The sequence below is a fragment of the Culex pipiens genome, chromosome 2 (assembly GCF_016801865.2).
Source record: "Culex pipiens pallens isolate TS chromosome 2, TS_CPP_V2, whole genome shotgun sequence".
In the NCBI taxonomy this organism is placed as follows: Eukaryota; Metazoa; Arthropoda; class Insecta; order Diptera; family Culicidae; genus Culex; species Culex pipiens.
Genome location: NC_068938.1, coordinates 180,249,052 through 180,274,973, shown reverse-complemented (window position 1 = coordinate 180,274,973; position 25,922 = coordinate 180,249,052). Strand labels below are relative to the sequence as shown.

At 34.8% G+C, this 25,922-nt stretch overlaps 2 protein-coding genes across 5 annotated transcripts in view; both read right to left on the bottom strand.

Moving 5' to 3' along the window:
* LOC120420263 (neurogenic protein mastermind) overlaps positions 1-25,922 on the bottom strand; it is a 232,366-nt gene that overhangs the window by 193,440 nt on the left and 13,004 nt on the right. The window lies entirely within an intron of this gene.
* On the bottom strand, positions 8,558-13,698 carry LOC120420264 (uncharacterized). Of its 4 annotated transcripts, XM_039583261.2 has the most exons (5): positions 11,758-13,698; positions 11,284-11,706; positions 11,115-11,225; positions 10,381-11,060; positions 8,558-10,319 (listed from the first exon to the last, which is right to left on the bottom strand). In XM_039583261.2, the coding sequence occupies exons 1-5, from the start codon at positions 12,260-12,262 to the stop codon at positions 9,894-9,896; spliced, it is 2,145 nt and encodes a 714-aa protein (XP_039439195.1). In that variant the 5' UTR covers positions 12,263-13,698; the 3' UTR covers positions 8,558-9,893. The 4 variants fall into 4 exon arrangements, 3 of the variants coding, with proteins under 3 accessions (XP_039439195.1, XP_039439196.1, XP_039439197.1); XM_039583262.2 differs by having other exon boundaries at positions 8,558-11,060; positions 11,758-12,938; XR_005605832.2 differs by lacking the exon at positions 8,558-10,319 and having other exon boundaries at positions 10,495-11,060; positions 11,115-11,706.

The window sequence follows — 25,922 nt, the reverse complement described above, 5'->3', positions numbered from 1 at the left end:
AAAATTAACCCATACTTTTAGTTAAATTAACCAAGAATTTCTTAGATTTGCCCCGGCCGGTCTCTCCGTGTATAGGATTCAAATTTGAGCCCCATCCAGTCATTACCGTGTGACGACCGATCCAAAGCTGAGCTTTTGCCAGTTGCATTTGTCAGTACACCTCTGGGCAAAAGGGTCTCCTCTCATACGAGGGCACATGTCGTAAGGCCTTATGAAAATGTGTGCTCGTGTGCTGAGAGATTGTGGTGGCGGCGCCGCTTGCTGGGCCAGGATTGGGAAATCAATAGATCGATTACCTGAGTGTTTGAGTGCGATATATTTTTTCCCACGGTTGGTGGTGTTGTGCTGTTGGGCCAACACCAGTTGAGTTGGAGTTGTGGCGAAAGTGTAACGAACAACTCCGAGATCATATTGGACCAAAGAGTTGACTGGCAGTGGTCAACTGAGGGTGACGTTTACGTAAGACACGCAAAAAAAGGTGTAGGTTTTTGTTTCGGCTAAACGACGATTGACACTTGGTCATGTCATGGTCAAATAGAATTGTATGAGAATGTTGGTATGACAATAGTTAAGATGCTCATATTAGTATTATTTTGATATTCCAAAAATTATATTTAAGTTTTATTTTATATATTTTTCCTAATTACATTGAAGTTTAAGCCAGAATATCTCTTGAAATTACTTGCTTAGACATGAAAATTGTACCCCGCAATATATCACTTGTCGTTCCACGACAAGACATAATTCCAACCTAATTTTCGTACCTAACTTTTAACCCGCACCCAAAGCGCAACTAAATTTGCGAAAGTCACCGTTCGTCGTCGTCGTTTCAAGTCTTGGAAAAACAAAAAAACGAAACCTCACAACAAAATAAAGGCAAAATAAAAGCACACTTGAATGCAACCTCCTTCCCCTCCTCACACAGTAACTAACTTACTTAGCCTAACTAACTAACCGACTAACCAAGAAAAACCAAGAAGCGAGAGAGACCCCAAAAAGACTTTCTATTTTGTTCCAAAAGGCAATTTCATCTCCCGGAGGGTGATTTGACTGAGTTGGTTGGTTGGTTCGGTACCATTTTCAAGCCCCAAGAGTTGGTCGTGTGGCCTGGTATTAGCGTGACATCCTATCCATTCTCTTTTTTCTTCAGTTAGTTGGACCTGGAGTTGGACGGAGCTGCTGCTGATGGGGAGTGAGAGATGGTTTATGTTGCGACCTCTGTTTTGCATTGGTTGGCAGAAGGCGCAATGTTTTAGAGAGAAAATTATGAACCGACAGTTACGGTGGCCAAGTATTGCTGGAAATGAGTACATTTTCGAGATGGACTGGGAGATTTAATTTTTTTAAGTTTTTGGTTTCAAATAGAGGTTTTAGTATGAAATAGTATTGATTTTTTGCGCCTTTTAGAAGCATTTTGATTTTGTTTTCATTTTGATGAAACTTTGGCCATCGATTCCTTTGGTCCAAGTAAGCCAATTTGCATCATTGGTACACAGAAAAATATCCCGTTTTTTTTAAGTTTTTATCCCAAAAAAAGATTTTGACAAACATTGCTCGAGTTTTTTTTTTGAGAACGTCCTATAAACAAATTTTCACTTTTTGCTTTTTGGGTGTTTTTAAATAACCCTGACTCAAGGCGGTCCTAAAAACACCTAAAAAGCAAAAAATTAAAATTTTGTTTATAGGACCTTTTCATAAAATAAAACTCTAGATTGTCTCCTTTGATTGTTTTTAGCAGACAAAAATTTCCGAGTATCTTGGAAATTATTCATCTTATTTTTAACGTTAAAAAGTAAAACTCGTGTGACATTTAATTCAATCGAAAAAAAGTTGTATTATTTATATTAGACTGACATTTCAAAATATTCAATTTAAGAAAAACTCATTTTCATATTTTTTTGCAGGGCCACCAAATGACTTGAACAACAATTTTCAGAAAAGAAAATTATAAAGATTCTCAGTTTCCAGATATTTTTTTTTAGGGGTGGATGAGGGATGGACCCGATTAAAAAAAACAATTTGTCTGATAATTTAAATCCATATCCAATCCTGTTCATACAAAAGTGGTACGTAAATATTCGTAATTTTTGTAGGAATTTTATGATCAGCAGAGCTGTGGGTATTACCTATTCAGAAAAATAGGAACACGGAAAAAAAATTCCTACGATAATTTTAATTAATCGTATCCGTAAAATTTTCCATAAATTTTTAACGTATAAATTAGCAATTTTCCAAAGTTAAAGTTTTTTTTTGTAAAATTGAATTTTCAATCGGAAAGTACTGCAAAGATTTTTTGATATTTATCAAAGAAACAAAAACAATGTAAAAAAAACCAATATGACAATATAACAATATTTTTAAATTGTTTTAAATAAGATTAACATTTTAAAAGGGCGTAATATTGAATATTTGGCCCATTTAAAATGTTAGTCTTGATTAAAAATTGTCTAAATATTTATTTCCGATAAGATCAGAAAATTTCAGGATGTTTTTATTTTTTAACATAGAAAATCGGACCATTAGTCGCTAAGACATCGGCATTTGAAAATAAAGGATTGTTTTGGTGAGACTTAAATTTTCTTTTTTTTTCTTTAAATCGCTGAATCTCAGCAATTTGAAGTCCAATCTTCAATATCAATTTTATAGAAAATGTTCTGATATTAAAAAAAAAAATCAGAAATGGTCACTCATGGTCACTATTTATAAAAATCGAAAATCTGCAAATATTTCGCAGGAATCAATATTTGGGTGGCTACCTCTGTCTTGATTAAAAGGTTATATCAAAAATCTTTATAGTATTTTTCGATTGCAAATTCTATTAAACAAACTAAATGTATAAAATTTCGATTTTTTTTTCCAAAAATCACTATTTTTCAAAAAAAAAAATATATCGGCGGCTGACATTTTGGCTCAAAGGTTGTGAGTTTTGTCCCCTGAACATATCAAAAAATCTCTAAAATAAAAAATATGAATTTAGGGATATTGAGTTTTGGCGAAAAAAAAATTTAAACCCGGGAAATATTTTTTTTCCGTGTTATTCTTGAATCGATTATCCGGAATGACATTTTGGCGAGGTGTTTGAATAATCAACAAAGGAAATTGCATTTTTTGTGTGTTTTTTTTTAATATGGATCTTCTAAAATTGTTTTTATTTTTCATTTTCAATTTTTGCATTATTAGGTTCATGAGTTTTTGAATGCCCGAAGTCAAATCGATATTTAACCCTTCCAAGCCTGAATTTTCGAAAAAAATATTTATTTCGTTAATGATGTGAAAATGATTCTGATGGCAAGAATTATAGGCTACTTTAATTTTTATTTTTGGGTCATATTTGACCCATCCGGCCTGAAAGGGTTTTGAAAAAAAATATTCAAATTTTGTTAACAGTTTCAAAGTCGGCCCTAAAAAACATGCGGCAATTATTTTATGTTCAAATTTTTTAATTGAAATTCATTTGCAATCAACTGAGTCTACTCAAAATGCATAACCTGCGTTCAATTTCAGCATTTTTGGGTTGATTTAAAAATCTTTTGAATTTTAGCTAATATTTCGATGTACAGCATCGCAAAATGTTTTTTTTTCGCAAAAAATATTTTTTCTTCAATTCCATATTTTTTTTCAAAACATTGATATCATTATCTTGAATTTTGGATTTCTTTCATACTTTATCCAGGGCAGAAACAAATTACGGAATTTTGAGATTCGGCCTCCAGTGGCAATTCTGTATTTTCAGTATTATTATATCGAATAAAAAATATCTAAACGTTTGTAATTTTCAGATGCATTTAAATAAGAAAATCCAAATAACTATAATTTTTTTTATTAGAACATATTATAAACAAGCACCGCGCGAGTCGGATTTTGGATGATGATCCGAAAACAGTATTTATGCAGATAAATGGGATTATCCGGCTTCAAAACGGTTCAAAAATATCACTAAAGTGGTCATAACTTGAGACAAGATTTTCAGATCTTCATACTTTAACTTTATACAAATTCAACAATAAGCTTAGTAAAGGTTGGTTCCAAAATATATAACAAAAAAAATGAGGTCATAATCACAGAAATTTTCTCAGAATTTGATTCTAAGTCGTTAAGTACACGTGAAGGTGTGTCTAAGAGGCCTATTTAAGAAGTTAATTAGTAAAGTGATTTAATATATTTTATAGCATAATCAAATTTTGATCCTCCAAGGGTTAGTCCAGAAAGGCAAAGCCGAAACCGAAAAGCGTCCACCGGCGCTGTGCTTGTGTGTGTATGTGTGTGTACAAGTGTGTAGGAGGAAGGAAGGAGGCCGGAGTTGAAAAGTTTTGTTTGCAAAAAATCTGCAATTATAATGATTGCGAGAGCTTTCGAGCTTTTCACCCTCGTGCTCGTGCCGTCGTGGCAGAATCTCGTCTGTGGGATTGAAAAATCGATTATGTTTCGCTTCAGCTTTCGGGGAGCTGAACTTCATTTGGGAGCCACAATCTGACACACAATCACAGCCCGTACTGATAACGTGCGCGCCCCTTCAAGTTGCGCTCTCTTCAACCGCACACACAAACTCATCGCCACCGGCTTTTGACTGATAACGACCGAGACCTTCACGCCTCGAATGTGTTTAGTATGTGCGAAGTGATTTTGTAAATAGAGGGGTTTTTTCGGTTTACAACTTATGATTGAACATTTCGTAGAAATTGTTCTTGATTTTTATGTTTTCAAAAATTATTTTTCTTCAAAAATTCTGCGAAACATTTTTTTTGCAGATTTGTCGAATAACGGATTTCAAATGATGAAGATGGCTTTGCGCATTTCAAACTGCGCATTTTATGAGGAACGCGCTCCAAACCGTCAGTGGAAAAGTTTGCAATTCATACACGTAAGAAGTTGGCCCAACAACGTTGGTTGTGGTTAGATGAAAGAGTAGCATTCGATAACTGGTTGCTTGATAATATAATAGAAAATAATAAAAATTGAAAAACAAAATTGGTTTACGATGTTTATTTATACCCATGAAATTGCTTTCTAGTTAACCTATTATTCGGTTGGACTTTTTTAAAAATTAAAGTTTTAAAACAGTTTTAAAAAATAACTTTATCATAAATTACCGGTCGTTTTTTTCGGAATTTCGGGCCGTAAAATTTGACCCATCCCGTAAGGGACCATCCATAAACCACGTGGTCCCCACGGGGGGGGGGGGGGGATTTCCAAAAAAGTGTCCACGTGGTTTGTGGATGGTCCCTAAGAAGGCCTTGAAATTTTGATTTTTTCAAGAAAATTCGTTATTTACGATTCCATTTTCCATTTATGTTTTCGAGAGCTATTCTTGAATGTGTCTTCGAGAGCTTGAATTGTAATATCTTATTGAGCTAGTATTTTTTTAATGTATTTGAAAAATTTAACGATTTTATTTTCAAAAAATTAAATGTTTTAGATCGCTGAAATTTGTTCAAACCCCTTTTAATTATTATTTAACAGCAAAATAAACGATCTGTTTATTTGACGATGTCTTGCAAAGGAATTTAAAATCGGAAGTCTTTGTAAATATTTAGTTCAAAAACAGGTGGGAAGAGGGACAATAAAATCTGGACAATACCGCTAAGTATTTCTTAATTTTGAGCCTATTCCATGTTAAGGCTGGTACAAATATTTTTAAAAGTTTTTGTCACCCCCCCCCCCCCCTTCTTCAAAATTGGCCCGAAAAATCAGGGGGCAAAAAAAATATTTTTACAATAAACTTAAAAATTTTATTGAAAATTCAAGTGCAACCAACTGCAATCAAATTAAAATACATTCTCCTGCGTTTAAAATCATTTTTAGCATGTTTGGGTTTATTTAAAAAATCTTAAGATTTTTTGAATATTTTCGATGCAAAATCTTTTTTTTCGATACAATTTTTGTTTTTGTCAGATCTTAGATTTTTTGAAAACTAATGATTGCAAAACAACTGAACTAGTGTAAAATGCATTTTAAAACTTTTTTCATTTAAAGGTGAAGACTATGGCCTGTTATTTAAATTTTTATATTTTTTTTTATTTTTTTGCCCCCCTCCCTTGACCTCGGCCAGGGCCGAGGGACAAAAACTTTTTTAAATATTTGCATCGGCCTAAGTAACCATTTGAAATAGAGTGAAAATCGTAAAAAAAACAAGTTTAAAAAATATAATCAGAGGAGGTGTTGAATTTTATGGCGGGAAAGGTGCAGATTTAGAAATTTTGTAGAACATATTTCTCTTACTCAAAAAAAAATGTTATAAAAAACTAAAATAAGTTATGATTTTTGCAGAAACACTTATTTAAATCGAATTTCGGACAAAGAAAATAATGTTAGGAAAATTTTGAAATAAAGAATTATATTTTTAAAGGGCGTAACATTGAAATGTTAGAATTGACTTTAACATTTTTTAAATATTATTTTTCTAGCGATTGTGAAACTTTACGAATGATTTATGTTGAAGTTTCTGAGGTATCGGAATTTGAAAATTGAATTAAGTTTGGGTGATTTTGAGAAATGGTTATGAATCTTCCTAGAATTCATTTCCAAATGAGTTAAAACTCAAATATACTTTTTCAGAATGTTTATAGAGAACTTGTCGATTGCAAATTTGAATTTATATCAATTTTTTGTCACAATATTGCATTATAGCTGAATTTATGTTCAGAATCAAGGACAAAACTAATATTTGTTCTTTGCTAGGGCAACGATAAAAAATGTTTGAAAACTACCACAAAACACAATTACAAATCAGCCAAAAGATTAATTTGATTGAAGGATGTAGAAAATACCTAAAAAATTAAAATGATGGTTGAATACTGCCCTTTTTTGATGTAATTTATTTTATTCAGGTGCAGGGTTGCAAATGAGTGATAGAAAAGCTTTCAATTGATTATCTCTGCACCAAAAATATCTGAGAGTATAGCGGCAGTCACTATAGCTTGTGAGATCTCTTCTTGTGTCTCGTGATTCCCAGCGATGTCATTCTCTCTCTATCACTCTTCCCCTTTTTCTCGACTGTGCGCTCTCACCGCTCAGTTTCTCAATTTCTCCGAAAACTGCAATGAGAGAACGCGAGATGGCGATTAGGAACCGACCACGTATGACGTCTCGTTAAATTGCGTTTGCGAAATTGGTTTTGTGGCTGCTTTTGTGGTTAAGCGCTGTTGCGGTAGCATGATCGTGGAAGCGGTAATGAGAGAGAAAAGGAAAATGTCAATCGCGAGTGTGTAAACACGCAAACGTGTTCGGCTATTTTCGGCGCTGAGAGTTTCAATAAGGAGATAAAAGCAGTTGTATTTGAGGCATGAATTTTCATGCGGGATAATTGTAGTTGCTGAAAGCTGATATTTTGATATTCTCGATTTTATTGGTAGGTTTTCAAACGAGCACTTACAATGAACTCAAATGGATGAGCGATGAACTCGAATGCTTGTAAAATGACACAAACAGGACTCAGGGAGTAGGAAGTAGGACGCGAATGTCAAGAAAATGAAGGAATTCGATGATAAATGGGAGAGAATTGAGCGAAAAGAGACCGGAAATGGTATTTTTTCTCTCAATTCTCTCTCGTTTTGCACAAACGATGAACGTTTTGCTTCGTGCTTGTTTGAAAACCTACCAATGAAATCGAGAATATTTTAACAACCCTGTTTAGGTGTAAAAAAAAATTCTCATAAAAAGATGAAAACTCACAAATTTTTCGAGGAAAGTCAGCCCAAATGTAATAATAGTATTTAAATGTTTGAAATAGTAAAACAAAAAAACTAAAGAGGATAAATCAATGCAAAAGCTTAAAACTCGAAAAGAAAAGTAGTAAAGATTTCAATCTAGAAAAAGAATGCTAAGAATGACGAAAACCGAAAATTTTTGAAGAAACATTTAAATACTTTCAGATTTTAAAATATTTTCCCTTGTTTTTGGTATTACAATATTTCAACTTATGTCCCGCCCGTGTGGATCAATCGGACCGCGCACTGGACTCACAATCCAGAGGTCGACGGTTCGAATCCCGCGGCGGGCGCTCTAAAATTCTTTGTGTAAATATGGGTATTCGGCGCCGTCGCTCCGTGCCATACTTTCATACACTTAGGAGCCCAGGGCGGCGAAGTCCTTGTAGATAAAAAGGAAGACACTAGTGGTTGGTACTAGCAATGGTGGCCGACAGCTATAAAGTCAACTTCGTTTTATATTTCAACTTATTATCTTTCAACAACATTATTCCCAATCAAGCTCAACTTTAGGTATACATTTCACAACTCTGCGGGGTTCATTCGTGCCAGAAAAAAAGTGCTGTTACTCGCCCGGCCCAAAGGGTCTTATCGCCCAGTGCCGGGGCGGCGCGCAATGAGCAAAACCCGGGCTCAAAAACTTGAAAAACAACTTTGCGTTCGTTCGCGCTGGCCTGGCTTGCAACAATAGTTCACGGAAGCGAAAGCCTACAGCACCAAGTTTCCGCCAGTTGCTTGTACCAGAGGCAGCAGCAGCAGTTTTCCCTTTGAGCACTTCAGCTGATTCGCTCTTCTTTGATTTCTCTCCCTCTTTCTTGTTCCCTTTGTCTCGACATTGGAAGCTTTACATTAGCGTGGTTCACGTTTCTATGAAAAAGACAAAAGTTGTTATTTTCGAGCGCCTCAACCGGAATTCCGTTCTACTATGTCCCCAAAAGCACTCCTGAAATTTTGAGCCGATTTGGTTGGATTTAGTAGTTCCACCATCGATCTAAAGTTTGTGTGGTTTTTGAGAAAATTACTGTGGAAAATGAGCAATTTCTATATCGTAACAGAAAAAAATGCACATTTTTTTTTCAAATGGCTTCATTCTCGAGATTCATATAGATATTGGTCTGGGGAATAACTTTGTAGAACATTGCGAAACGCTGCGAATTAATCCTAAAAAGATACTAGTACCTTTAGATAACCCATTTTGGAGGGGCTTCATGGTGTGGGTTAAAACGGGCCCTTTCTCGTTTGTTGCTTTTTCATCGATGGTGCTTTGACTTCTTTAATCAATGTTTATGAAAGTTATTTTTAGAACCAATGCGAAATTTTATTTCAAAACAACCAACGATTGGTTTGGCCTGCGGTGTTCATTCTTTTCGAAGCGGTGTTGTTCCAGGTCGTCAGAATGTTCACGAGACGGTGTGGCCACCGGGGATGTTCCAGGTCGTTAGTTCTCAGGACGATGTGGCCTCCGAGGTTGACGGAAAGCTTAAAAGACGGTTCGGCCACCGGTGTTGTTGTAGGTCTTTAAAAAGTGTTGTTCCAGGTCGTCAGAATGTTCACGAGACGGTGTGGCCACCGGGGAAGTTCCAGGTCGTTAGTTCTCAGGACGATGTGGCCTCCGAGGTTGACGGAAAGCTTAAAAGACGGTTTGGCCACCGGTGTTGTTGTAGGTCTTTAAAAAGTGTTGTTCCAGGTCGTCAGAATGTTCACGAGACGGTGTGGCCACCGGGGATGTTCCAGGTCGTTAGTTCTCAGGACGATGTGGCCTCCGAGGTTGACGGAAAGCTTAAAAGACGGTTCGGCCACCGGTGTTGTTGTAGGTCTTTAAAAAGTGTTGTTTCAGGTCGTCAGAATGTTCACGAGACGGTGTGGCCACCGGGGATGTTCCAGGTCGTTAGTTCTCAGGACCGTCACCGGAGTTACTCTAGGTCGTCGGAATGTTTATGGAACGGTTTTGTGTTGTGTCAAGTGTGTTAGTGCATGGGACGATAGGACCACCGGTTGAAATGCTCTGGGAGGGTGTAGATGAGATCAAGACTTTCGGATAGAGTTTAGGACTATTATCATTGTAGAAGTAAAGACTTTTTTTTGTGTTGTTTTGATTATTTTCGTAACATTTTTAATGATTTAATTCAATAACTGAACGCAAACTTCAACAATTAACAGGTCAACAATTAAAGATTAGGTAATAAATCATGCACTCTTCAATGCAAGCATGAGTTCCTTTTTTGTGCAATCTGTGCTGATGGACTTTCGATTTTTCTCAACAACTTGCATAATGAACTCTCTCTCTTCGTCATCTTTGGTTAAAATTTTGCAGTATTCTTCACACAATTTGACGCCCCTCTCAGCCAGGTCATTAACGATCATCAGTTGTTTCACACGTTTTTCGCCATTCTGGAAGTTCAAATTTTGCTGCCATGTCGCTGATGGGCTTTCCATAAATGATGCTTCTATCTCCATCTTGGTAAAAAACAACAAAGATCTCTGGGTTGCAAAGTCGGCCAAAGATGGGTTCTTGGTGTTTATAACACTTTTGTTGCCGGTTACAGATCGTTCGGCGCTGGCGGTTTTCGCCTTCATGGCCCTGACAATTTCGTCTTTTTCGCGATGTGAGAGCTATATAATATTTGATTAATAACATATTTTTTATGTTGTATTTATTTTTAAATTAAATTACCTTTACAGAAAACAGAGACATGCCGAGCAGATCCTCCGATAAGTACCAGAGGTGTCTTTCAAGTACCTTGCTTACGGCGTCACCGATTTCGGAATCAGTCTTTTTGAATAACTGAAGGTTCTTCCACAGCATCAGATCGTTGATGGCTGCTTCCGTCGCCAGTGGTGCTTCTGCCCAAGCTGCTGTGTAGATGAGCGAACCAAACAGAACAAACCGCTCGATTTTTTTCTCATCTTCTTTCTTTAGTCCAATCAAATGTCCTTCTTTTCGAAGCAAGAATATTTTTGTGGCATAAATCAATTTGCTCATCCATCGCGCGTGGTGCACCGCTCCCGGCGCTTTCCAAGAAAAATCGTGCGGCTTTTCCCCCAAAGCAAACAAAGTTAGATCAAACAACTCGCGATAATCATCCCTCGGCCATTCTCGGATGGACTTAAGAGTTCGCACCGTGGAATCTCGAAAAGTTTGATGATGTTTTTTGATTCGCATAGGTTTCGGTGAATTCTTCTTAAACAGAGGCCAGTTTTCTTTGAATACCTTGAAAAGGTTAGTTTCCGGCGATGTTGTGGGTCCAAAACAGATGCAAAAGGCCTTAGATAGCAGCAATTCTAACACATGATGCCGACAAGCTAGCCAGAGTAGCTCTCGTCCTAGCAATTTTTCAAGATTGGCACATACTCCTTAAAAAACAAAATTTCTAATTGATAAAGTAAACAAAAATAAAATATAAATACCGTTAGTTCGTCCTGTGTTTACACTAGTTGTATCAAAACACAATCCTTGGATAAATTTATCGCACTTCCACTTACGCAGCAATCCGTAAACTGATTTGCCTCCTTCTTCGCCTTAAATAAGCATTAAGAATAAAAATAAGCTTATTACTCAGAAGTTTGTAATAATCACCTGTGCCTTTGACGAGTGCTGGAGTGCCGAGTAATTTCTCGGATCCGTCCCAAGACACTAGTGTCGGTAATCGCTCAACTTTTCCGGACCCGTTCGGATTTTCCAACAATTTCCCGTCAAAATGGACTACCATCGGGTCAGCCGGAATAAACTCCTTTCGAATTTTTTGGGCGATGGCTTTTCGCGCATGTTTCCGCTTCCGGCTAATTGTTGATCTTGAAATTGGTACGTCGGCAGGATCTTGGCCCATAGCGTCCATAACCGGTAAAATGATCTTTAATGCCTGTCTATCGGAAAGTTTTGCTCGATCCAAAGCTTCAGCAACGTCCTCCGTTATAATTTCCGGTTTGGATGGTTCGCTCTTTCTTTGTTGCATTTTTTTGATCTTTTTTGGTGGTGGTGGCTTGAAATCATGTTCAACATCTTCAATAAGATGAACATTATTGTCAATAGTTAAAATATGTCATAGAGTACCTGTAGCTTCTTGTTCTTCTTCTTCTTCTGCGTGCTTATGTTCGTTCTTAGTTCTCTTGTACAGCTGTGGCTCGTTAATACTTGATAAAGAAAAATTTCGCTCCTTTCTCTGATCTTCTAAAAATTCTGCAACTTTCGGGTCTTCAATGATAACTTTTTTCAGGGATACATCCAGCAATTGATCCATCCTTATTCTCCACTTCCTCTTCCTTTCGGTGTCGCGATAAGAGTCTTTTTGCGCCATTTTTAGCTCTGCAAGCAGATTCCGTATGGTCCTGGCCACGTTCTTGTGCATCTGGCAAATAATAGTGGTTTTTTGCCATACTTGTAGAAGCTCGGACGTCGTTTTATTTATAGCAAACACCACGGAGTTCAACGAGCTTAACAAAAAAAAAAATCTTTTCATAACGCACCCCACCGTCGGCAGCTTAACCTGTTGAACCAACGATTCCGGGTCGGTAGTTCCGACCAGCGAAACGGACGCCTCCTTGCGTGTCTTGACCATTTTACTTCTATACTGGACAGAGGACGATGGAATTTTGAAATGAAATCAATTCCAAACAATTCCAAGTTACTACGTTACAACAATTAGGTTGCTGTGCAACGGAGGAACACTTTTCAGCAGACTTTTTCTTATGGTCCCATGAACTACAGACATGTAACAGCACCGATGGCCACACAGTCCAAAGATTTATACAAAATTCCGTGACCATATAGTCCCTTAACTAACCTACAACATCAAACCGTCCTATTAACTATAAGAAACAACAATACCAGAAACATCACCGGTGGCCACATCGTCTTAAGAACATTTCGACGACTTAGAAAATCAACATTGGCCGAACCGTCTTGTAAGCTTTCCGTCAACCTCGGAGGCCACATCGTCCTGAGAACTAACGACCTGGAACATCCCCGGTGGCCACACCGTCTCGTGAACATTCTGACGACCTGAAACAACACTTTTTAAAGACCTACAACAACACCGGTGGCCGAACCGTCTTTTAAGCTTTCCGTCAACCTCGGAGGCCACATCGTCCTGAGAACTAACGACCTGGAACATCCCCGGTGGCCACACCGTCTCGTGAACATTCTGACGACCTGAAACAACACTTTTTAAAGACCTACAACAACACCGGTGGCCAAACCGTCTTTTAAGCTTTCCGTCAACCTCGGAGGCCACATCGTCCTGAGAACTAACGACCTGGAACTTCCCCGGTGGCCACACCGTCTCGTGAACATTCTGACGACCTGGAACAACACTTTTTAAAGACCTACAACAACACCGGTGGCCGAACCGTCTTTTAAGCTTTCCGTCAACCTCGGAGGCCACATCGTCCTGAGAACTAACGACCTGGAACATCCCCGGTGGCCACACCGTCTCGTGAACATTCTGACGACCTGGAACAACACCGCTTCGAAAAGAATGAACACCGCAGGCCAAACCAATCGTTGGTTGTTTTGAAATAAAATTTCGCATTGGTTCTAAAAATAACTTTCATAAACATTGATTAAAGAAGTCAAAGCACCATCGATGAAAAAGCAACAAACGAGAAAGGGCCCGTTTTAACCCACACCATGAAGCCCCTCCAAAATGGGTTATCTAAAGGTACTAGTATCTTTTTAGGATTAATTCGCAGCGTTTCGCAATGTTCTACAAAGTTATTCCCCAGACCAATATCTATATGAATCTCGAGAATGAAGCCATTTGAAAAAAAAATGTGCATTTTTTTCTGTTACGATATAGAAATTGCTCATTTTCCACAGTAATTTTCTCAAAAACCACACAAACTTTAGATCGATGGTGGAACTACTAAATCCAACCAAATCGGCTCAAAATTTCAGGAGTGCTTTTGGGGACATAGTAGAACGGAATTCCGGTTGAGGCGCTCGAAAATAACAACTTTTGTCTTTTTCATAGAAACGTGAACCACGCTACTTTACATGTATCGAAAACAGTGGCTAATTATATAATAATGAGGAAGTTGGCGAAAAATATCGGTAATAACAATAATACAGCTCTCTCTCAGCTTGAAGTCTACCATACTCTCATTCTTTCACTCTCTTCAAAGTTAAGGTTGATTGCAAGCTCTCAGTGAAGCCCTTCTCTTTTTGCCTATTTTTCTTGGACTTTATTCATTTGTTGAACTATGCGGCCTACAAGTTTGCATAGAGGAGAAAAGTGTAGAGAGAACAAGAAATCATTTTGAGATTGTTTTGTTGTGTTCTCAAATTGATGTGTTCTTCACTAAAAATTATAGAAGAATGAACAAAACAAAATCAAGAACATAAATAAAACATTAACCCTTAAAAGTCTACATAATAATTTCAGTTAATGTATGAAAAGCTTTAACTTTTTCAAAGTGAGGAGATCGATGAACACAGCTGTGATGGGTGGAGGAAGTAGAAACAGCAGAAGCAGTGCAAAAAAGATTAAGCGCGAGTTGAAACAACGTGTGATGGCGATGATGAAGAAGTTGCGAACCAAAGCAGGCCACACGAGTGACGATGGCTGGATAACAGTTGTTTTGGGACTTGCTTGGTAGCAAGGTTGAAAAAAGTGACAAAATTACGAAACATTATTACATACCGTCGGGACCGTGGTGTAGGGGTAAGCGTGATTGCCTCTCACCCAGTCGGCCTGGGTTCGAACCCAGACGGTCCCGGTGGCATTTATCGAGACGAGATTTGTCTGATCACGCCTTCCGTCGGAAGGGAAGTAAATGTTGGCCCCGGACTAACCTAATGGTTAGGTCGTTAGCTCAGTCCAGGTGTAGGAGTCGTCTCCCTGGGTCCTGTCTCGGTGGAGTCGCTGGTAGGCAGTTGGACTAACAATCCAAATGTCGTCAGTTCGAATCCCGGGGTGGATGGAAGCTAAGGTGTAAAAAGAGGTTTGCAATTGCCTCAACAATCAAGCCTTCGAACACCTAGTTTCGAGTAGGAATCTCGCAATCGAGAACGCCAAGGCAATGCTGTAGAGCGAATAATTTGATTTGATTTGATTTGGTATTCTCGATTTTATTGGTAGGTTTTCAAACGAGCACTTACAATGAACTCAAATGGATGAGCGATGAACTCGAATGCTTGTAAAATGACACAAACAGGACTCAGGGAGTAGGAAGTAGGACGCGAATGTCAAGAAAATGAAGGAATTCGATGATAAATGGGAGAGAATTGAGCGAAAAGAGACCGGAAATGGTATTTTTTCTCTCAATTCTCTCTCGTTTTGCACAAACGATGAACGTTTTGCTTCGTGCTTGTTTGAAAACCTACCAATGAAATCGAGAATAGCAAGTTTGAAAAAAAGTGACAAAATTACGAAACATTATTACATATTATATTTAAAAAAAACAACACAACAATTAAAACAGTAAAATTGCTTGTTTGAAATTAACTGTATAATTAAAAAAATATTTAATTTTTTGGTCAAGATCGTTAAAAATCAAACCATCTTCAGAAAGGTGAAGAAAATTGTTTTCCTATTTTTCCTAGCTCAAGTATGACACCTAAACTACTAGGATAGGATTTTTAAATCCAAGATTGCGGTCAAAATGGCGGTGATTAAAAATGGAAAATGCATTTGTTAATTTAATAAGCAATCATATTTATTAAAATTTGTCTAATAATGGGCGCAGAACTCGAATTTCTTGTTAAAAGTAAGAAAATAAGAAACAAGATTTATTTTTTCGTTCTTTATTAGATTATTCGAACTTTGGATAATCGAAACTTCGGATAATCGAGTCTGGATTGTAACAAATTCGCAAGTTTTTTTTTAATATTGTGTACTTCAATTGCTTCAAATTAGCTTCAAAACTTAAAAATGAGCTGAAAAGTTGTCTAGATCATAATAATATAATTTGCATAATAATTTGCTATTCGTCATATAAAAAAGACAAACACCAAATCTAAAATATTCTTAAAATGAAAGATATTTCGTTCCGATCTTTTTTGAATATCTAAAAACGATTAAATAATATCTTTGATGAAAATTAAAAACGAAGTTTTTCAAGCTTACAGTAGTCACAGTTTCTACAAACTATCTTTCTTTGAATTCGCTGAGCAATGAAATATTGCCAATTTATTTTATAAACACTAGCAAAACATTAAATTACTATAGGAATCCAACAGAAAAATGTTTGAAAAATCTTCCGTTGGGGAATGTGTTCTTCCTCATATTTCGATTACCTTGTTGTTTTCTAATAATCGTTAAATGATATTATATCTAGCTGTTATTTCCACAAAAAAGGAAAAAAAAAACAGCAAATTATTACATGGTTAAACTACATTCGGAAATGATGATTGAAAAAAACATACTTAATGATAGATTATGCGTCAGTTACCTCTGAAATTGTTATGAATCTAATAATGTTATGTTTAATTTCTTATATTCTAGGTAAATTGAAGAAAATTAACATCGAAAAAAGTGAAACAATCATTCTCCAAATTTTCCAAACATCAAAAACCTAAATGTTTTTTCACTGTGGAGTAATTAATCTAGAATTTTTCAATTTTTTATACAAGTTTCCATAAAGTTTCACTTTTTTCACTCTTGTTCAAGCAACATTTTTAAATGACCAAGAACAGAACATTTTTTAGAAAACGTTGAACTAAAATTTTCCCTCATTCTTAACTCAAGCACACAAGATTCTTTTTTTGGTACCCCAATAAAATACGTTTTTTGAGAATTTATTTTCCAGGTCAGTGCAAATTTCAAGTTTAAATTTAACATTCCATTGAAAAATCTTGATGAGTTCTCTACGGAATCGGTCTTTTTTCTTTAATTTTAATTTTTGTATTTTTTAATCCGGCTGAAACTTTTTTGGTGCCTTCGGTATGCCCAAAGAAGCCATTTTGCATCATTAGTTTGTCCATATAATTTTCCATACAAATTTGGCAGCTGGCCATACAAAAATGATGTATGAAAATTCAAAAATCTGTATCTTTTGAAGGAATTTTTTGATCGATTTGGTGTCTTGGGCAAAGTTGTAGGTATGGATATGGACTACACTGAAAAAAATGATACACGGTAAAAAAAAATTTGGTGATTTTTAATTTAATTTTTTGTCACTAAAACTTGATTTGCAAAAAAACACTATTTTTAATTTTTTTTATTTTTTGATATGTTTTAGAGGACATAAAATGCCAACTTTTCAGAAATTTCCAGGATGGGCAAAAAATCTTTGACCGAGTTATGATTTTTTGAATCAATACAGATTTTTTCAAAAAATCGAAATATTGGTCGCAAAAATTTTTCAACTTCATTTTTCAATGTAAAATCGAATTTGCAATCAAAAAGTACTTTAGTGAATTTTTGATAAAGTGCACCGTTTTCAAGTTATAACCATTTTTAGGTAACTTTTATGAAAATAGTCGCAGCTTTTCATTTTTTTTAAATTAGTGCCCATGTTTGCCCACCTTTGAAAAAAATATTTTTGAAAAGCTGAGAAATTTCTCTATATTTTGCTTTATTGAACTTTGTTTATACGACCTTTAGTTGCTGAGATATTGCAATGCAAAGGTTAAAAAACAGGAAAATTGATGTTTTCTAAGTCTCACACAAACAACCTACCATTTTCTAATGTCGATATCTCAGCAACTATAGGTCCGATTTACAATGTTAAAACATGAAACATTCGTGAAATTTTCCGATCTTTTCGAAAACAATATTTTCAAAAATTTTAAATCAAGACTAACATTTCAAATGGCCGTAATATTGAATGTTTGGCCCGTTTGAAATGTTAGTCTTGATTTAAAATTTTTGAAAATATTGTTTTCGAAAGGATCGGAAAATTTCACGAATGTTTCATGTTTTAACATTGTAAATCGGACCTATAGTTGCTGAGATATCGACATTAGAAAATGGTGGGTTGTTTGGGTGAGACTTAGAAAACATCAATTTTCCTGTTTTTTAACCTTTGCATGGCAATATCTCAGCAACTATGGGTCGTATAAACAAAGTTCAATATAGAGAAATTTCTCAGCTTCTCAAAAATATTTTTTTCAAGGGTGGGCAAACATGGGCACTAATTAAAAAAAATGAAAAACTGCGACTATTTTCATAAAAGTTACCTAAAAATGGTTATAACTTGAAAACGGTGCACTTTATCAAAAATTCACTAAAGTACTTTTTGATTGCAAATTCGATTTTACATTGAAAAATGAAGTTGAAAAATTTTTGCGACCAATATTTCGATTTTTTGAAAAAATCTGTATTGATTCAAAAAATCATAACTCGGTCAAAGATTTTTTGCCCATCCTGGAAATTTCTGAAAAGTTGGCATTTTATGCCCTCTAAAACATATCAAAAAATAAAAAAAAATAAAAATAGTGTTTTTTTGCAAATCAAGTTTTAGTGACAAAAAATTAAATTAAAAATCACCAAATTTTTTTTTACCGTGTATCATTTTTTTTCAGTGTAGTCCATATCCATACCTACAACTTTGCCGAAGACACCAAATCGATCAAAAAATTCCTTCAAAAGATACAGATTTTTGAATTTTCACATATCATGTTTGTATGGACAGCTGCCAAATTTGTATGGAAAATTATATGGACAAACTAATGATGCAAAATGGCTTCTTTGGGCATACCGAAGGCACCAAAAAAGTTTCAGCCGGATTAAAAAATATAAAAAAAATCGAATGACCGAAATCTCAGAGAATTGCTCTCTTGCACGGAAAATCGGCATTAGTCTTTAAAGACTTATTTTTAGTCTTTTTTGAAGTTCGGTCAGTATTGTCAGAAAAAGGCCTAAAAATTAGTCTTTTTTTGGGCCTAAATTTTAGGCTTTTTTTAGAACAAGGTAGGGAACTAAGAAAAAGACTAAAATAAAGGCTTTTCTGTACTATTAAACTTTGGTTCACGATTTGACATGTCAAAACAGAATTTTTTTGATCCAGGTCGGTTGTTGTTGGTGCTTGTTGGAGTGCGGGAGGAATTCGACCAGGTTGGCCAGGTGCAAGGTAAGTTGTGGTGCCTTATCTGCCGGAAGAACCGGTCAAAGTGAACGAGCTAGCGAATAAGTGTTTCCGCGGTGGATAGCGGTCCACCAGTAAAGGATGGAGAGGAGGCGGATTAAAAGCCGGGTGTTGAATTCAACTCCCGGCGGTAGTGGCGCATCGTGGTGTCGCCTGCTGGAGGAGGTGAATTTTGAGTGCGGTAAGAGACGGCGGAACATTTCGGAATCAATCCGCCGGAGATTGATGGTGATGGTGGAGGTAGTGGTGTGTGAATGTGTGGTGCGCGCGCGCGCGCGCGTGTGTGTGTGTGTGTGTGTGTGTGTGTGTGTGTGTGTGTGTGTGTGTGTGTGTGTGTGTGTGTGTGTGTGTGTGTGTTCAAAAATTTAAAAATTCAATCAAAAATTCAAAATTCTTAAAATTCTTAAATTCAAAAATTCAAATTTAAATTCAAACATTTAAAAATTTAAAAATTCAAAAAATCTAAAATTCAAAAATTCAAAAATTCAAAAATTCAAAAATTCAAAAATTCAAAAATTCAACAATTCAACAATTCAAAAATTCAAAAATTCAAAAATTCAAAAATTCAAAAATTCAAAAATTCAAAAATTCAAAAATTCAAAAATTCAAAAATTCAAAAATTCAACAATTCAACAATTCAAAAATTCAAAAATTCAAAAATTCAAAAATTCAAAAATTCAAAAATTCAAAAATTCAAAAATTCAAAAATTCAAAAATTCAAAAATTCAAAAATTCAAAGATTCAAAAATTCAAAAATTCAAAAATTCAAAAATTCAAAAATTCAAAAATTCTAAAATTAAAAATTCAAAAATTCAAAAATTCAAAAATTCAAAAATTCATAAATTCAAAAATTCAAAAATTCAAAAATTCAAAAATTCAAAAATTCAAAAATTCAAAAATTCAAAAATTCAAAAATTCAAAAATTCAAAAATTCAAAAATTCAAAAATTCAAAAATTCAAAAATTCAAAAATTCAAAAATTCAAAAATTCTTAAATTCTTAAATTCTTAAATTCTTAAATTCTTAAATTCTTAAATTCTTAAATTCTTAAATTCTTAAATTCTTAAATTCTTAAATTCTTAAATTCTTAAATTCTTAAATTCTTAAATTCTTAAATTCTTAAATTCTTAAATTCTTAAATTCTTAAATTCTTAAACTCTTAAATTCTTAAATTCTTAAAGTCAGATCTTTGAAAAATTGAACTTGTCAAACTACGCCAATCCAGTTCTGAGCGAAACTCTTAAATGAAATCACCCAATTTTTGAATAACTATCAAACTCTCACAACTCTTCTTCAAAATATTGATTTTTTTTATTTTCAGGTTTAAGCTGTACTCATCCGTGAATCTGTCGTACATATCCCGAAATTATCGAATTACCGAATAAAAACATTTTTTATAAAAATTTAGATAATATATAATAATATTTTATTTTCTACCGTTTATTCCTGCCATTTTGATCCCCTAGGCTTTTCAGGCACAAATAAGTCTTAATAAAGTTCCGCCATCTTGGATTATGTCCGCTTTGACCCCTCCCATTCCCTGCAAAAGCCTAAAAATTAGTCTTTTAAACCTTTAAATAAGTCTTTTTAGGCCTAAAAATAAGTCTTAATCAAGTTCCGCCATCTTGGATTATGTCCGCTTTGACCCCTCCCATTCCCTGCAAAAGCCTAAAAATTAGTCTTTTAAACCTTTAAATAAGTCTTTTTAGGCCTAAAAATAAGTCTTAATCAAGTTCCGCCATCTTGGATTGTGTCCGCTTTGATCCCCTCCCATTTCCTGCAAAAGCCTAAAAATTAGTCTTTTATACCTTTAAATAAGTCTTTTTAGGCCTAAAAATAAGTCTTAATCAAGTTCCGCCATCTTGGATTATGTCCGCTTTGACCCCTCCCATTCCCTGCAAAAGCCTAAAAATTAGTCTTTTAAACCTTTAAATAAGTCTTTTTAGGCCTAAAAATAAGTCTTAATCAAGTTCCGCCATCTTGTATTATGTCCGCTTTGATCCCCTCCCATTTCCTGCAAAAGCCTAAAAATTAGTCTTTTATACCTTTAAATAAGTCTTTTTAGGCCTAAAAATAAGTCTTAATCAAGTTCCGCCATCTTGGATTGTGTCCGCTTTGACCCCTCCCATTCCCTGCAAAAGCCTAAAAAATAGTCTTTTAAACCTTCAAATAAGTCTTTTTAGGCCTAAAAATAAGTCTTAATCAAGTTCCGCCATCTTGGATTGTGTCCGCTTTGACCCCTCCCATTCCCTGCAAAAGCCTAAAAATTAGTCTTTTAAACCTTTAAATAAGTCTTTTTAGGCCTAAAAATAAGTCTTAATCAAGTTCCGCCATCTTGGATTATGTCCGCTCTGATCCCCTCGCATTCTCGAAAAAGACTAAAATTTAGGCTTTTTGACGATAACAATAAGCCTAAAATTTAGCCTTTTTCGTACTAAAACGAAACTAGTCTTTTTAAGACTAACCCATCATTAGGCTTAAAAAGACTTAACACGGTTAGGTTCGATAAAGCCTAATTTTAAGTTTTAAAAGACTAATGTCGGCTTTGCGTGTGTCAAAACACATTTTAGAACGTTGTTTATGCATTTTTGATCAAAAAGGCGTTTATCTATTTATAAATTTTAATTTTTGGACCACAGATAGAAAAAGAACGAGAAAAAAAGGAAAAAAACAACATTTTCATAAATGCAATGAAATTTAGCAACACTGGCATGATAAAGAAAGTATTTTGTGATACTTTTGAATTATTTTTCAACGAAAAACCTGAAATTGGAGAACGAAACACCTCATAATTGAATAACAATCAATTTAGCACTCCATAAAGAATATGGAAATAAACTGCAATGTTGTTGCAAAGTAATACAACTTAAAATTATTTTTTTCTAGTAAAATCATCAATTTGTAAGTTCTTATAAAAGTGCTATGGGCTGGCATTTTCTAAATATTTATTATCATAGATAAGATTGTTTCCTACACTGAAATAAAAAAAAAGTACCAAATTTCTAAATTCTAGGAATTTTGCCAACTTTTCTTATTTAGTAATCCAAAAAACCCAATTACTAAATAAGGAATGGAGCAAAAATTCCTAGAATTTAGGAATTTGGTACTTTTTTTTTATTTCAGTGTACATACATTGAAAATTTCTAAAGTATTTTTTGAAAAGGTCCAATAAACCAAATTTCCAGTTTTTGCTTTTTGGGTGTTTTTGACACCGCCTTGAGTCAGGGGTATTAAAAACCACCCAAAAAGCAAAAACTTAAAATTTGGTTTATTGGACCTTTTCAAAAAACTCCAGATTTGTCGTTTAATTATTCGGATACAGCCACCTAAATAAATAGTAAAGAAATGGAAAAAAAGTTTTCAATATTCAAATACTGATTTCTCAGACATTTTTTATCAAGTTTTCATTGTCAAAATTTAAAATTGTTCATTCGTTCTGTATTTCAGTAAAAATATTAAAAATTAATTATTCCGTTGAACAGAGTTTAAATATTATCTAAAGAATCAAATTTCAAAATCTTGGGCAAAATTTTCTAAACAAGCCTAAAAAGTACACACATACAACCAAACGACAAGAAAAATACAACCAAAATAAAGCAATGTGAAAAGAGGATTCCACCGAAAAACACAAACAAAATTTAAATCAAAACACTCTCGAAGAATACAGTGAGCAAGTGGAAGAAAAGAAACCTCCGAAGTAGGCCTAACCACTGACAGCAAAGCCTACTGGGATTGTTGTTGTTGCTCATACCGAGTAGAGGTCCCCGACAGAAGCCTACTGTGTGTGCGGTGACTTTGGGCCGGTCTTTCGGGGTGGGGTGGAATGAATTAAGATCTTGTTAATTCTTTACACTTCATATATAGAGAAGAAGAACTGTATTATAGGAGAAATGGTTCTCCTCCTTCTTCTCTTCCTCATCAGACAAGCTGAGGCTGCCATGACCATGAAGAGCTTTTCGGAGCTTTTGTTCGAGTGGAACACAACGACGACGACTCTGGAAGAAGACAAATGAAGAAGTCGTCGTCGTCGTGGAGGACGGATTTGTGACCGATAACAGGTAGTTGACATCGTCGTCGAGTTGAGTCGAGTGGTTGTTTTGCTTGTGGGTCTTGGGTTTTGGTTCGTACACTGTAACGCTGAGAGAGAGAGAAGAATTTCAAGCAGATCTTGCCAGGGAGAGGCGGCGACCAATCAATGTGGAACAGAGTGTTGGCACGCGGCGTCGAGAAGAATGGAATGATTCATCGGTGTGGTGTAGCGGCGGATGTTTCCGGTTGGGAACAACTCGTCGGGAAATCACGGTGGTGGTGAGGTAGCTTAAGCTGGGTGTTTACGGGCCAATCGAAGTTGAAGAGGGGTTAGTTCGGGGCTTAAGGACTGTTTGATAAATTTTTGATGGCGGGGTTTCTGTTTGATATCTTGAATATTTATAAGTGATGAAATTTTTCATTAATTGCCAAACGTTTTGCCGAAAACCCCCTTCTACTTTAGGCCAATGCATTCTTTAAATCTTTTTCCTTTTCAACTGGATTTTCAATTTTAAAATTACTTTTAATAAAAAAGAGCATACAATTTCACAAATTTTTGTTTTAACATTAAAAATCGAATCAATACTTTCTGAGATGTCGCGTGTTGAAAAATGAGGGCTACTTAGATGACAAAACTCACCTTTCATAAAATTTTAACTTTAATACGTTTTATCTCAGCAACCAACAGCGATCACAAAAGTCATACAATGGTAATTTTAGGAAATATTCTCAACTTTTCAATACATTTATTGCAGGGATGCTTTTTCTTTTTGTAGTATTTTTGAATAGCAAAAAAACTGAACAATCTTAAAAAAGTTCACCCTTAAATGCCTATAACTTTGACTTTTCCAGAGCCTCAAATAATAGGCATTTCTTGCCTAATGAATGATTTTCCATCAAAAACTGTGAAAAAAAAGTCAATATCACCAACGAACAAAATACCTACATAAAAGAAACATCAGGAACATAACAGAAAAAAACATACGCAATCAGCCTTCACACAAAACTGAAACTTTACAACACATTTCAATGTTTACTTAGAAAATAGCTAAACATTTAGTTATGTTACTCGGTTTAATTGTAAATGAACACTGTTAAAAAATGATTTTTTTGAGTTTTATTTAAATTTGATATTTTTATTCAACAGTTTAAACATGATTGCAGCTATTATTTATTCGAATCATTTTAAAATATCTTAAAATTCGTTCAGAAAAATGTTTAAACCAAGTTTCGTGTTAAATTTCGTATATTTTAAATTTTTGAATTAATGTTGATTAATTAAGTTGTGAGTATTTAAATGTTTAGTCGAGAACAGAACACTGATGAAGTCTGCAAGTGGTAGACGAAACGACGTTTCTGTCAAGATATTAAAATATATAGCAGAATAAAAAGGAACAACTCGTCTCTTTTGTATTCATAGTAATGCATCCTGCTAAAACGCTCAACCAAACCACAAATATTTTTGGTTTCTTTTTTCAATGCTAAATCAAGTGCAATAAGACTTCATGTTTTACCACTGAGTTTTTGGGAAATGTTTGAGAAGAAAAAATAGTTAAACATATTTGGAATTACCTTGATAAAAATTCTTTTTTGTTTTGAAATTTCAATGTTTTTCGCATAAATCCAATTCGTAAAATTTGTTTTCCATTTATCATTCAGAACGAAAAACGTTTAGATTTTATTAGGTATTTAGGTTTTTGCGAAAAAATCAAACCAAACATGATTGTAGTATGTTAATATATGCCGTTTTAATTATCCAATTTTTTTTTTAGGATTTTTTATTTCTTAAACAAGCTTTTTCATTCTCAAATACCTAGACTAAAACAGTAAACTTAAATTTAAAGTTATGTTCTTAAACGATTTGAGTAAAATTGTACAAAATTTTACAAAATACAGTCGAGACTCGATTATCCGAAGTTTTCAGAAAAAAAATCACTTCGGATAATCGAATCTTCGGATAATCGAATCACGATTTTTTTTCTTTGTCTCATTTTTGATTGTTGAGTTTCGGTATGACCTCCAGATTACTCTAAAGTGATTTAGAATTTTTAAATCCAAGATGGCGGCAAAAATGGCGGTTAAGAAATGCTGAAAAAATGCATTTGATCATTTTTAAGGCAATCAATCATTAAAATTGCACTAAATAGGGGGTCGCCGAACGCGAATTTGATGTTAAAAATAAGAAAATGAAAAAAATACGAAACAATCTTTATTTTGTTCGTGTTTCGATTATCCGAAGTCCCATACGAACCTCAGGATAATCGAACTTCGGACAATCGAAACTTCGGAAAATCGAGGCTTCGGATTCTGGACTGTAATTCAAGAGTTGGAAAATAATTTTCAAACATGTATTCTTGGGAATCCCGACTTTTTTAGAAATAATCACGCCTTTTCCCAATTTTTCGCGGATTTTTGACAATTTCCGTTTTTTTTCCAAATTTCCCAATTTCCTGACAAGAGTGGAGTAGCGGCACTTTTGATTGAAAATCAACTTTTTTCAAAAAAATATCTATATATATTTTTAAATTAACATTTCCAAAAATTACAAGTGATCAATTTTCGTGATAATTTTCACATTTTGATCCAGTGTAGATGTTCATATATTTTGCCCAGCTTATTTAACTCAATTTTACGATTTTTTATTTTCAAAATAATGATTTCTAGAGTAAATTTTCAAAACAACTTATGAGTCATGGATTTCCAATGCAGATAGAAGCTTTTGATTTTTTTTTTCTAGATTGAACTGTTTATCAGCTGAAATAATAGGGGCTGTACTGTGCATTAAAAAAGCTACAACACTTGCTTATAAATCTCAGACAATCATAAGGTGGGTCAAAAATAGGTACATTAAAGTTCGGTCCCTGCGAGTAATAGTCCCAAAATAGGGTCGAAAAACTGTATCCCTCAATTTCATTCCCACGTCAAAAGTAAAATCCCAAAAGTGTTCATACCCAACTGAAACCTTCAAAATGCTTGCTTTGATCGGTCGCGACAGAAACAAATAAAAAAAAAGTCGAGTTAAAAGGTAAGGTAAAGTAGGCTAAGGTGGCAGGATTGCACCAACGAAACGATGAAAAGGCAAAACAACGACGACGACGACGACGACGAAGCAAGAACAAACGGATGCACATGTCAATAAAACGCGCACACGTTTGTAGCTGTG